The sequence below is a fragment of the Sturnus vulgaris genome, chromosome 23, assembly GCF_052056855.1.
Source record: "Sturnus vulgaris isolate bStuVul1 chromosome 23, bStuVul1.hap1, whole genome shotgun sequence".
Taxonomy (NCBI): domain Eukaryota; kingdom Metazoa; phylum Chordata; class Aves; order Passeriformes; family Sturnidae; genus Sturnus; species Sturnus vulgaris.
Genome location: NC_142265.1, coordinates 8,204,614 through 8,217,714, shown reverse-complemented (window position 1 = coordinate 8,217,714; position 13,101 = coordinate 8,204,614). Strand labels below are relative to the sequence as shown.

Genomic DNA, 13,101 nt, shown 5'->3' with positions numbered 1-13,101 from the left:
GATTTTCCCTGCCCGGCTTGGAAAACTCTGCCCTCTCCCCCCTGAACAATGACAGCCACTTTTGTCCTTGCTCCTTCCACTGCTCAGGCCCAGCCCTTGCCTCTCCTCTTTTATCCCAGGGCACAGAGGGCATGCAGCCCCCACAGATGCAGCACCCGGAGTTGGGAGGTGCTGTGTGACACATTTTTCCACAGTGTGGAAGCTTTGGGAGGGCAGAAGATGGACGGGGGGAGAGGAGGGTTTTTCAGGCTTTATTTGGAAAGCTACACAAAAGGGCTTTGCTGATTAAAAAACAAACTCCAGCTTTAAAAAAATAAACCACCGAACCCAAAGACATGTGAACAAGCCAACCCTGCTCAGAGGAGCCACTGCCAGAGCATCTCAACCTCCCCTCCCCAGCCCAAGCCAGGCCTACCTGCTACCAGAGGTGCTGCTGTGCCCAGTGACACAGGGACAGCCCCATCCTGCCCCCAAACAGGCTGGCTCCTGCCTCCCCCACCCCACAGCTGCTCTGTGCCCACAGGAGAGGAGGAATCAGCAAGATTGGAGCAGGGAGAAGTGCTGGTTGGAGATGAGTGAAATAACTCCCTGCTTCTAAACTGGGATAACTGGTGGGTAAGGGCCGGCTGCCAGCCCAGGGAAATGCCAGTGCTGCGGGGTCCCTGCCTGCAGAGGTGGCTGCCAGGGCCTTGTCTCGTTTTCCAGGCTCACTCTGCAGAAAACAGGGACAAAGTGACACGTCTTGGCCCTGCTGCAGGGGCAGGAAGGGGCTGTGCAGAGCAGCCTGGCTCTGTGGGAATGGCACTCCACACACAACGGAGAGCCCCGAGCGTCGGGCAGGGCAGGCTCTGTCAGGAAAGGGTTTAAGGCTTGCTTTGTTTTCCAGAAGGAGGGAAGGGAAGCTCCCTTTCCAGTACCAGCCCTCTCTCCTTGTTTCTGAGCCATTTCCAACACCACCTCCTGCAGGACACAGTGGCAATGGTCCGTGGAGGCTCAGGAGTGAGTCTGTGCTGCCCGAGCCCAGGAAGGTCGTTCCAAGGGAGGGCCCCAGTCCCAGTCAGCAGGGCTGGTGCTCCCTGCCCTCCCCGAGGAGTTCAGTCGATGCCTCCCGGCCCAGGAATCCCGTTCCAGTGGGGGCTGCCTCATGGAAGCTCACGGCTCTGCCATTGCTGGAAAGTTTGGGGTGAGTGGGGGTCCAGGACTCCTCCTCCCCGTGCCGGGCAGGCTCCAGGTGCTCACACTCCATCTCGGCCTCCTCCACGTCCTTCTCCCGGTACAGTGGCACCGACTCCATCTCCAGGCCGCTCTCCAGGGCTCGGTGCTTCCCACCTTGCTGGTACCACCTGCAGCTGCTGGAGCTGGAGCAGGCCAGGTCCAGCCCCACCTCGTTCCTCGTCAGGCAAACCTCCAGCATGTAGTAGAAAGTCCAGAACACGGCAAAGCATCCCAAGAGCAGGAGGGTCTGCAGAGGGAAACCCCTTGAAAAACACAGCTCTCAACTCGCCCAGGGCCCTGCCCACTGCCCAGCAGAGAGGGCACAGGGTACTGAGCAGGGTCCTGTTCTCCCAGCTCATTCTGGGGGAGGCAGGGCTCCCAGCCTGCTCACCTTGAGGGTGTTGGCTGTGATGGTGTAACGCTGCTCCTCGGGGATGTCCAGCCCTGGGGGACAGGGCAGGGAGAAGTCACTGCTCAGGTACTGCCCACTCATGGCTTCCTCCAGCAGCCTGGGGACAGAGACACCCCGTGAGGGTCCAGTGGGTAGGGGGGTTCCGGGGAGGCTCCAAAATGCCCACAAAGGGTGTGGAGCGTCTCCTTCAGCACACAGAGGTGTGTTCTGCAGCCATGCCTGCCCTGTGAGGTGTGAGGGCAGCCCCAGTCTCACCTGGCAGCAGCACGGCTCCAACCCACTGCTCACAGGCAGGGAGAAACCCCTCAGCCTCCCTCTCCTGGCTCCCTCCAAGCTGGGGTCGTGGGGTCCTACCTCTGCCGTTCCTTTATCTCTACTGGGGACCAGGAGGAGCCGTACAGGGTCAGCTGCCACTGCTTCAAGGTGCCAGGCCTCAGGCTCTCGTCTCCTGGGGAGGAAGCAGGTTGGTTCAGTGAGGAACTCTCTGAGCCGGCCAGGTGATGAGCTGGCAGCTCCCTGGGACATGGCACAGAGCTGCCACCACCCCGAGGGAGGCAGGACTCACCGATGTCCCTGACGAGCAGCCTGTAGGTGCCCTGTGCCTCCTCGCCCCAGCACCGCACCGTGGAGAAGGTCCAGTCAGAAAAGCCATTGGGGTCCCTGCCAAGGGATGAGGGAAAACAGCCCATGAGGGGTCACAGAGCCTGAGCCACCAGTGGCCATGGCCCCAGTGCCCTGCCCTGCACACTGTGCTTACGAGTCCATGCTCCGGGTGGTGCCGATCAGGGACATCATCCCGCTGGGGCAGAACAGCCGGATCTCCAGGTTGCCACGGCGAGGGTGGGTTATGGTGACAGTGACTGCCACGTGCTCCAGGGTCCTCATGCCAGAGAGCTCCAGGTCGGCGGGGGTGACTGGGAAAGGGAAGGGGGGTTGGTCAAGGCTTTGAGATGGAGTCCCCACTCCCAGCCAGCCACACTGGGCTGTGGTGCCACCTAACAGGACACACAGGTTGTCTCTGCCTCTTCCCAGCTGCCCTGTGTGGGACTGGGAGCAGAAGCCAGGCTGGCCCTTCCCATCTCAAACTGCTCCCAGCTCCACGAATGCTCACAGCCCCAGAGCTGCTGACCACAGCCCACCTCTGGGTGGGTGGGTGGGTGCCTGCTAAGGGGGGACTTGGGCACGTGCCAGCAGAGCCAGCAGAGTCCCCTGTGTGCAGGCCCTGCTGGGGGCTGGGAAGGGCTGGGGCTGAGCTCTCCTTCCCACTGGTAGCAGCCAGAGCTGTTCTGTTCCGGACAGGCCTGGCCAAGTCGGGAGCTGCAGCATTGCCTAAAATGGTCAAAGCCAGCCGAGCGCCTCTGGCCCCTGCCCAGCCCAGCCCTGCTCCCGAGCCCAGCCTGCCTCCCCAAACACATCAGTGCAGCCACGGGGCTGTGGGGAGGGGATCCCCTGGGGATGGGCAGCGGAAAAAGCCCGGGCAGCCCAGCACTTAACCCCTTCCTGGCCTCCTGCAGCCCAGGGCTGCTGCTGCCCTGCTGTGCTGCCTGCCAGGCTGGCTCAGCACGTGCTCTCCTCTCCGTGGCACACCTGCTCTTACCGTTCCAGGCCACCTCCAGCTCCTGGGGGAGCACTGGGATGCTCCTGCCCTCCTTCAGCATGGGGCTCACATACGAAGCCAAGTATGGCACGGACTCCCAGATCTGCCAGAGGAAGGAGAGAGGGTTCAGCAGGGATTGCACCCTCCCTGCACATCCATCCCTCCGTCTCCCACAAGGTGCTCCCGTGTGGATGCGGGCCCAGGCCAAGGCGCCTCTCCTGATGATGCTCTGGAATACACAGGCTGCTGTGACACCCCAGGGATGGCAGCAGTGCCCACACGCCCAGGAAAGGAGAGAAAGTCACTGCCTGGGAGCCAGAAGGGCTGATCAAGGTTTGGGACTCCCCAGCTCTGCGTTTGTCACAGTGGCTTTGAGTGGTGTCTTAAGGCTGGTCCTCTCCAACCCTTGTTACAGTGGCACAGGAGCAGCAGAACCCAACTGCCTGCAGGAAGAGGGAGCAGCCTGGCAGTCCCTGTGACCCCGGGGGCAGGGCTGGCAGCAGCAGTGACCCAGCACAGCTGCACAGAGCTCCACACACGAGCTGGGACCCAGTGCCAAAGGGACGTGCCCCAGGCTCCGTGTGACCAGAGCAGGAAGAGATGGGGATGCCACTGCTGCTGTGACCACACCACTCCCCTGGAGCTGCCAGCTGAGAACAGCCTGCTCTGGGGGCAGGACAGCCTCCTGCAGCCACTGGGAGGGAGGAAGGTGCAGGGGCTGCTGACGAAGCTCCCGTTGCTGTGAATCAGGGCCCTCGCCATGGCTATATATAGTGCTGGAGAGCAGCAGCTCGGGGCAGCTTTCAGGCACTGCTGGGAGCCTCATGACCTCATACCAAAAGCAGCCTCAGAGCCAGAGCCAGCAGGATGGTGGCCAAAGTGCTGGCCCTGAACGGCAGTGGTGTCACCCCACGGTGTCACCAGCACAGGACTTGTCCCTGCCATGGGGCTGGGCTGCTGTGCCTGCACACAGGGCAGGTGTGGGAGGGCAGGGAATTACCTTGGCAGCGTTCACCAGCCTCCAGGCGTTGAGCAGGCCGAAGCCATGCTGGTGGCTGTGGCTGAAGCCTGCCTGGTTCGTGTCCCACTTGGCGTGACGGTCCTCGTACTGCAAAGAACACAGGGTGCTCTGCTTACCTGGGGGGACCCAGCAGCCTGAAAAACCCCCAGGCCTGAAGGGAAGGAGGCCCAGACACATCCCACAGTGGTGGGGAAGCAAACCCACATGGCCTTATTAGAAAGGAACAGGTTGACCTTTGCTTGAAACAAATCCCAGGACAAAGTGGCTTCCCATCTCCTCAGAAAGGAAATGCAGCAGCATGAAAGGGCACAAATGCCTCGGCTCTGAAACATCCCAGCTGCTCCCTGCTGCCCAAACCACTGCCTGTGGCATGGCAGAAGCCTTGGAGAGAAGGAACAGAGTCCTTTAAATCAGCAAGAGCTGGGGCAGGACAGATCTGGGTCCCATCACTTACTGGGTTGTACTGCAACATTGGATTGGAAGTTATGGAAAACACCGTCCCATGCCAAAGAGAGCACAGCATCAGCTGGACACAGACTCCTGCTCCCCAAAAGGGTGTGGAAGAAGCCCGAAGACTCCAGTGAGTTCCCACTCTTGCTCTGGGTGAAGGGAAGGGCTGTGTTTGCTGCCCAGCTCTCTGTTGGGCCTGTTTCCTGGAGCCCAGTTCTCTGGAGAGCCAGGAAAGGCCAGGCCAGGGCACAGCTCCTCACTTTTCCACTGCCTGGACCATGAGAGGTGACACAGCAGAGGTGTCAGCCCTTGGGCTGGGCCAGCCCCACCCCACACACAGGGCTGAACCCTGGAACCTCCTGAACCCTGGAACCTGCAGTGCTCTGGAACCTGCTGAGCCCTGGAACCTGCTGAGCCCCTGGAACCTGCTGAGCCCTACATTGGCAGATAGAAGCATTCCTGAGGCAAATAACCCCATTTATTATCATGACAGGAGAAAATGCCTCAGCCACATTCCTGGAAGGAACACGGGGTGAGGGGAAAACACAATCCCCGTGCTGAGAGCCAGACGAGGGAGAGATTTATGGAGGGGCAGCAGACATAAACAAGGATGTGCACAGCAGGGCCGTGCAGTGACCCTGGGGGGAGTGCTGGGAAGGAGGGAGCAGGAGGGGAGGGCCACCCGCTCACCTTGGTGGCAGTGAAGACGATGACGTGCTGCACGTCCCGCCAGGTGAGGCACGGCCGCACCTGCAGCATCAGAGCGATCATTCCTGCGGCCAGGGGAGCAGCAGCTGATGTCCCTGTGTGTCCCTCCGTGCAGCCTGTGCCCTTCTGCAAGTCCCAGTCTGTTGTCACCTGCCCAGGGAGAGCACACAGGTCTCTGTCAGGGCACTGTGCTGTGCTGGGGTGGCTGGACAGGTACATGTGGTACCCTGAGCTGTGCCCTTGCCAGCCCAAGATCAGGCTGTGACACGACTGTCCCTGGGACAGCCTCACTGCAGGGACAGATCCCAGCTGGGAAATGATGCATGGAGACAGTTCCCTTTGGGGAGAAAGAGACTGCAGGTGAGGCCACATGGGAGCTCTGAAGAGGCATCAGGAGGCTCCCAAATGATGCCACCTCACTGCAAAGCAAGTGCATCCATCTCCCTCTGCTCCCCGTGGGGAGAAAGCCCAAAATCTGAAGGGTTTCTGTTTTTGCTTGACTCCATCCGTTTTTCCAGCTGTGAGCGGCTCCAGCTCACACAGGGACACTGATTGTCCCACATAGAGCACCCTGAGAGCACAAACTTTCAGTAGGAAGCACATCCAGTGCCAGAAGCTGTATTAAATTCTTCCCATTAAGGAAACCACACAAAGTTTATGGTCTGGTAAAAGAAAAAAAAAAAAAAAAAGCTGGAGCAGATGGCTGCAGGGAAGTTAACTCTGGCACCACTGCAGCGAGCTCCAGGGTGTCCAGGAGCAGACTGTGCTTCTGAAAAAGGGCTGTGTGGGGCTTAGCAAGGCACAGGCTGGCTGAAGGAGCCACTGTGGTACAGGCTGTTCCAGTGTGGAGCTCGCCCTGGCTGCCCCATGCAGTGCCAGCTCCCCTGTCAGTGTCCCATAAAGCCAGTGTTTCACATGAACGTGCATTTGTGACCTTCAAAGCACTCACACCACGCTGGGGGAAGCCAGACCAAGCCATGAGCCTGCAGCTCCTGATGGAATGCAGCAGAACCTCACTGGTTCCCTTTTTTCCCAGTGTCAGTACTTTCCACACCAGCCTGGGACAACTGCAGAGATTTCTGAAAGCAAAAACCAGCCCCGTTCTGGGTTTTAGTCTCCCTGTGGCAGACTGTGCTGGGCACAGATCCCTGCCCTGGCTCTGGGCTGCAGGAGGAGCTTGCTGAGTCCCAGCCAGGTGCCCGAGGATCCCAGGCTCTCCCTGCTCCCCTGGTTTACCCAGCACGTAGGGAAGCCTGTTTGACAGGCTGGATTCAGCTGCTCTGTGGCAGGCACACAGCCACAGGAAAGTGCATTTGTGTACCTGTCCTGGCGAGAGATCCTCCAAACGTGGACAACCCAACCCTAAACAGCAGCAGCCAGTGATGCTTCCCCCAAGCTGCTCTGGGGTGGGTGGGCTCTACAGCCCCTGCTGGCCCCACAGGACAGGAAGGGGTCACAGCACTGGGTGGGGGCAGCCTGGCACCAAGGGAGGGACAGGCTGGGCCAGGCAGCAGGAAGGAAAACAGCCCTGGCTGCTTGGCTGGGGCAGAAAGGACGTGTTGTTGACAAGAACTCGTTTTTTTGGCAAAAGAAGGGAAAAGCTGATAAAAATATTTTAAAAAATTCGACTGGGAGAGGCCCATGTGCCAGAACAGAGGAGAAGCTGGGGCCAAGTGGTTTAAAGAGCCCAATGCTCTCCCTGGCCTCCGTGCTCCAGCATCCCTTGGGGACAGAGCAAGGCGGGCTGGCTGGGCAGGAGTGAGGGAGGCAGGGAAACAGGACCCTCTCTCTGGGGGATAAAAGGCACATCCTGGCTCCCAGAGGAACTTTGTGGGAATCAGAGGGGATGGTGCCATGTCCTGGCTGTCCCCAGGGTGACCAGGAGGGCACAGGGGACACAGGTACTCACGATGCTCCTCATCATCTTGTCCCCGCCGCTGAAGGTCACGGCCAGCATGGAGGCACATTCCTCAGCATAGAAGGGCATGGAGCCCGTCTCATCCACAGCTCCTGGGCAAACGGGAAAGGTACTGCCTGTGTGAAACCTGCTCTGCCTCAACTGCTGCCATTTCAGGTGTTAATCCCCTAAGAGCCTCGCCTGCCAGATGTGCTCTTCCAGAGCCTGGGAGCTGGGCAGGGAAATCAGAACCAAGCCTGTATTTTCCCCATCTGGAAGATCTAGAGGAAGGGCAGCCACGATAAATAATTCCTCACTGTGCTCAGTATCACACACATCTTCTGTCCCTCTCTGCTCTGGAGAACATGGATTACACATTTCTCCCCTAACACAAATGATGGGAATGCTGCATTCCCTGAACATGGCAGTGTCTGTCAAAGCCCTGGGAGGGAGGCCTGGACAGGGGCAGGAATTTCTCTGATTTCCTCTTGCTCTGTAGGTCAGAAGCAAACTGCAGGCTTGGGGTGAAGCCCAGCACGACCTAGACACTGCCATGCTTGTTCCCAGACACTTTCCCACAGATTCCCACCAGGAATCTGTGCTCCAGGCTGGGAAGGGAGGAGACAGAAGAGCCGGGCTCACCTATGGTGACAGTGTAGATGGAGTTGGCGTATCCATCGTAGTTGCAGTTGTCACTGTGCTGGCCCCCGTTGCCACTGGCCACCACGAAGATGCTCCCGAAGCCCCGGCGACCCGCGATCACCCCGTGCTGCAGGGCAGCCTGTGGAGAGGGACAGGGCAGGGGGGCTCTTCCAGGTCCTTCCAGACTGGTGCCAGTGACAGCACTGACAGCAGCCAGCCCACCACGTGTGATCAGGGCTCCCCACACTGAGCCATTGCCCCTCTGTGAGTGCCCAGCCCCACAGACACTGGGGCTTTGTCCTTGCTGAGACACAGCACACCATGGGGAAGCACATTTCAGCCCAGACACCTCACCCAGACCCCATTCCCATCTAGGGAAAGGACACGTCTGATGGATGAGCAAGAACACAACCCCACTGGAAGTGACTGCCCTGCTCTCCCTCACCCTGGCAGATGAAGGCACATTCTGCCCTCCTGACTGCTGTGGCACAACGAGCTCTGCCTGTGCTCTGTGTCCCAGAGCTTGTTCCAGCTGTCTCTGCAGGCAGGAAGGGAATAAATTAACTTGCAGAACTGGAAACCATTTGTTATGGTGAGCGAACAGCTCGGTTGTCAGCGCTGCTCTGAAGCGCACAGGAACTGCTGAGCTGTGGTTGGAACAGTGCAGCAGAAGAGCGCTGGAGCAGAACCACACCCCACTGCTGGTTTGGGGGCCCCTCGGTGACCCCCTGCTGCAGCACAGGCAGGCTGGGTGTGTTTTCCAGCAGCTGTGCAGCACAGGAGCTCTGAGAAAACCTTAATGGCCTGGGAAGGAGCAGCCTCAGCTCTAACTCTTCCTCCCACTGCAATCCCACTCCCTTTATTTAGTCCCAGCATCCAAAGGTACCATCCCTGCCTTGAGAACCACAGGGAAAGCTCTTCCTGAGCAGAGAGCATCCTGCAGGCTGCTCAAGTTGTCAGTACAATACCACAGGGTGTGAAAGAGCCTTTTCCTGCTGGAACCAGCCTTGGGAAGCTCGTCCTGCCCTGCCTGAGCGCCACCCCTCCCACCCGCACAGGGACAGAGAAATCTTCCTGACATCAAGGGACACACACAGACAGGATGTCACAGCAACGTCCCTTCCCACCTGAAGGGGCAGGCAAGAAGCCACAAGCCCTGGAGGCTCCCCCAGGGCCGCTGGGGCTGGGTTTTACCTTGCCCAGTTGATGGGGGCCATCCACAGTCTTCCCATCGTCATCGGGACCCCAGCTGCAAGGAGAGACACCGTGAGGTGACAGCCCCAGAGTCCCAGGCAGCTCTTCCTGCCATTACAGTGAGCTCCCAGCAGCCACCAGCTGCTCCCAGCACCACGACTGGGACTGCAGAGCACTGCACTTTCCCACCCATCAGGATGGCCCCTCGCTGCTGGGATATGGCTGTCGTGTTTGCACTGTGCCCCTGGGTCAGATTCCAGTGGACAAAATGTTTGATTTTTATTTAACAAGCGGCTTCTCACACATTCCAGTCCCTGTCACACGGCTCAGCTGGGGCTGCCTGACCACAGTGGGGAGCACGGAGTCCCCTCCAGCACAGCCAGAGAGAAATCTCACAACTGTAGGTGCTGTGCAGAGCCCGGGACAGGGCTCCAGGAACAGGATTTTGGTGCCTCAGGGCTAACTACAGCCACAGGAGGAAGGGAGCTGGTGTGAGCACTCAGCCATGAGCTGTGACCCTGTCCCCAGGCAGAGCAGGGCCCGCAGCTGGGTCCTCTGGGGCTCACCTGCAGCTGTAGATGTCATTGATCTGATAGTGCTTGTTGAAGGCGATGGCCTCCATGCTGTCTGTCAGGGGCCCGTCCAGCACTCGGATGCCTGCAGGACAGAGGACAAAGAATGTGACTAACGTGGTCACATGAGCTGCAGAAACTGCAAACAAACTCCTGGCTCGAGGCTGCCCCGCTGTGCTCAGCCCAGCTTTGGAGGATCCGGGCAAAGCCTCCTGCTCCCTGTGCTGTGGGTACACCATGAGCTCAACCCTGCTTCTGCCAGCTGAGAGTCTCTGCCTGCTGTGCCCAGGGACTGTGTTGTGACCAGGTATGGCCAAAATCATGTCCCATCACTGCTGTCCCCTGCCCTGCCAGGGACACGTCCTGCAGGGCACAGAGACATCGCATCCCTCTGCAGAGCAGCTCAATAGCTCTGGAGACAGCTGGGGCACAGCAAACATTCCCTGGCCTTGCAGGAGAGAGACACAGTACTGGTCCTTTGCCCCTGTCCATCCCACAGGGCAAAGCTGAGATCAGGGGCCAGGGCAGTGAGAGGGGCTGGGGAAGATTTGCTGCCCCACTGCCTCCAGTCACAGCCTGGGCATGCTGGCTCAGCCGGCACGGCACAGCTGCTCTGCCAAAAGTTTGGCAGCCAGGGAGGCCAAGAAAAAGCTACCAGGAGCCAGCTCCTCTGGAGAGAAGCTCAGGCAGGCCCCAGCCCCTCCCTGCAACAGCCCAACCAGCCTGAGCACGGCAGCGCTGACTCAGAGCTGCTGCAGCCCATGGAGAGTGTCCCACCCCAGCGATCGAGGTGGGGCACGCTGGGGCTGCCTGGCATCCTGTGCCTGGTAGCCCATGCCTGGCGGCCCGTGCCTGGTGGCCCGTGCCTGCAGCCCGCACGTACCCGCGATGCGGCTCCCGTAGGCGACTCCCACCGTGCAGAAGCTGTTGTTTGGCACGGCCGCGATCTCCCCGGCGCAGCGCGTCCCGTGGTGGTTCCCGTTCTCCTCGTCGGGGTGAGGCATAGGGTCAGGGTCGTTGGAGTTCAAGTCATAGCTGCCTTCTGGGCTCTGCAAACACAGCCACAGTCAGGACTAGGGCTCTGCTCTCCTCATTTTGGGAAAGGCAGGAGTTAAGAGAATGCATCATGGGCTGAAACACAGCCTGGAAGTCATGGGAACTTGGAGCTTGCTTCCTCACAGGGCTGCAGCTCAACACTGCTATCTGCTGCTGTGGGGAAGGGACCAACCAAAGCAGCTCCAAGCACTGCTGCGGGTCAGAGAGACGCCAGCTGCCTCCCAAGGGTTGCACAAAGGTAAGTAACCCCAAAACCCAGGTGCAAAATCTCCTAGGAAAGGTTTGCTGCTGGCACTTCCTGCCCTGGCTGAGCCCAGGTGATTGTGCAGGATGGACTCTGAGCTCTTGCAGGCTCCTGTCACACTGCCTGGCCTCCAGCCTGCAGGCACTCACGTAGTTTGGCTGGATGTCCTTGATGGTGTGCTCCACGCCGTCATCCACCACCACCACCGTCACCCCACGCCCCGTCACGTTCCGCTCCCACACGCCCGTGACGTTGATGTCCTTCCCGGGGCTCTTGCGGTTGTTCTAAGCACCAGAAAGGACAGTGAGGGGAGAGCTGAGCGCTGAGGGGACTCCTGGGTGCATTGCATATGACGTGTGGGGCTGGGGCCAGCACGGGAAGGACTCTCAGGACAGTCAGGGGAGATGTTTTGAGGCTGACAGCGAGGTTGCTCGAGCCATGACGTGGAGGGCACAGTGTGCTGCAGCCAAACCCCTGTGCCCACCCCAGTGCACAACCAGCTGCAGGAGCTGCTTCCTCCCGTTACCACATCGAGCACGTGGCAGGAAGGGTGAGCTCTCAGCAAGCTCCCTCCTCACCAAAGAACAGAAAGAGGCTGTTCTGCCTCCCGCACGACAGCCCGAGCCTGCGAGCACGGCAGGAGCCAGGAAACCACTCACCAGATGCCACTGCTGGGGGTATTTGGGATCGTTAAAGTGCAGGCTGCGCTTGGAGCGCTTCAGCAGCTTCTCTTCCGAGTGCCACCGCACGCTGTCGTGCTGTGCAAACAAAGTGTCCACCGACCTCCTTATTGCTTCGTGTTCAGTCGCCGCGTGGCCATCGGGCTGGTAGGCAAAGAGGTAATGGCCCTTGAGCTCCCCGACACGGCCCATGTTCACCAGCCCCGCAGTCCGGGCCAGCTCCTCTGCCCGCTGCTCCAGCTCCTCCTCGGGTGCATCCAAGCTGACCGCCCACGTCAGCTTCCCGTGGTGGCCCTCAGTGTCCGGAGCGTGCTGTCCACTGCAGGCTGGTCCGGCTGGCGAGGCCAGGGGGATCCAGGCAGCGCTCAGCCAAAGGCACGTGTGGATGCAGAGCGTGGCCTCCATCCCTGCACTCCATAGCGGCGCTCCCCGCCTCCAATGCGGCATCAGACAGGCGGGCTGCAACAGCACAGGTAAAACTGGTGAGAACCCTTCCTGATCAGGGACACCAGAAGGTCCCACAGAGCCACACGGGGCTGGGGCTTGCCACCAACCCGCGGCACAGCAGATCCCCGTCCCGGGAAACCCCAGCCTAGGCGGCTCGGAGCTGGAGGCACACCCAGGCTGGGCAAGGATCGATCCCAACCCTGCCCTGTCTGCTGGGTGGCAGCCCCGGGCCAGGAAACACCGAGCTGGGCAGACAGGAGGAGCCACTTCCTCCTCTCGCCTGTGATACGGGACCGATAAGAAACTCTTGATGCGCAGCTCCCCAAAACAAACACCACGGGCAACGCCACGGTCCGTGGGCAGCCCAGAGCCGGTTCCTCTCCTGCAAGAGCCCGAATTCGTTCCTCACCTGCTCCACGGCCGGAGGAACCTGCTTTTCCCTGGCATAGGTGGAAATCACCACCGAGCCCCGCTTCAAGCCGCATTCCGCAAGCCACGGCAGCGCAGAGCGGGACAAACACCTCCCGAGATCCCGCTCCGGAACTCGTCACCCCCTTTTCCTCCCTCGACCCGGTCCATTCCCCTCCGACACAACTCATCAGCTGCGGCTGCTGCTGGACACCGAGCTCCAGGCTCCTCTCCCGAGCAGCCGGGCTCTCAGCGCCCCGGGACGCACTCCGGCAGCGGCACCGCGCAGCGCCCCGGGGCAGCCCCGCTCCGCCGGGCACCGGCACCAGCGGCACTGCAGGGTCACCCACGGGCACAGCACCCCCGTTCCCCTCCGCCATCCCGACCTGAACCCGCGGGGATCCGGCCACAGCGTTACCGGTGCTCCCCGACCCGGTGCGCACCGCGCCGCCCGCGGCTGCCACCCCGCAGCGCTCACCGGGCATGAGCCGCCGCCGCCGCCGCCGCCGCCGGAACCCCGGAGCCGCTGACAGCGGCGTCACATCCGCCGGGGCTCGG

At 60.6% G+C, this 13,101-nt stretch overlaps 1 protein-coding gene across 5 annotated transcripts; it reads right to left on the bottom strand.

The window, feature by feature from the left end:
- Positions 1–235: 235 nt before the first annotated feature.
- PCSK7 (proprotein convertase subtilisin/kexin type 7) lies at positions 236–13,089 on the bottom strand. 5 transcript variants are annotated; one of them, XM_088177906.1, is made up of 16 exons: positions 13,022–13,089; positions 11,668–12,147; positions 11,158–11,292; positions 10,592–10,757; positions 9,703–9,793; positions 9,137–9,191; positions 7,943–8,081; positions 7,313–7,413; positions 5,386–5,553; positions 4,225–4,332; positions 3,225–3,327; positions 2,385–2,541; positions 2,193–2,287; positions 1,982–2,075; positions 1,607–1,724; positions 236–1,462 (listed from the first exon to the last, which is right to left on the bottom strand). In XM_088177906.1, the coding sequence occupies exons 2-16, from the start codon at positions 12,133–12,135 to the stop codon at positions 1,058–1,060; spliced, it is 2,403 nt and encodes an 800-aa protein (XP_088034032.1). In that variant the 5' UTR covers positions 12,136–12,147; positions 13,022–13,089; the 3' UTR covers positions 236–1,057. The 5 variants fall into 5 exon arrangements, 3 of the variants coding, with proteins under 3 accessions (XP_088034032.1, XP_088034030.1, XP_088034031.1); XM_088177904.1 differs by lacking the exon at positions 13,022–13,089 and adding an exon at positions 12,243–12,943; XM_088177905.1 differs by lacking the exons at positions 11,158–11,292; positions 13,022–13,089 and adding an exon at positions 12,243–12,944.
- Between the last annotated feature and the right edge of the window lie 12 nt (positions 13,090–13,101).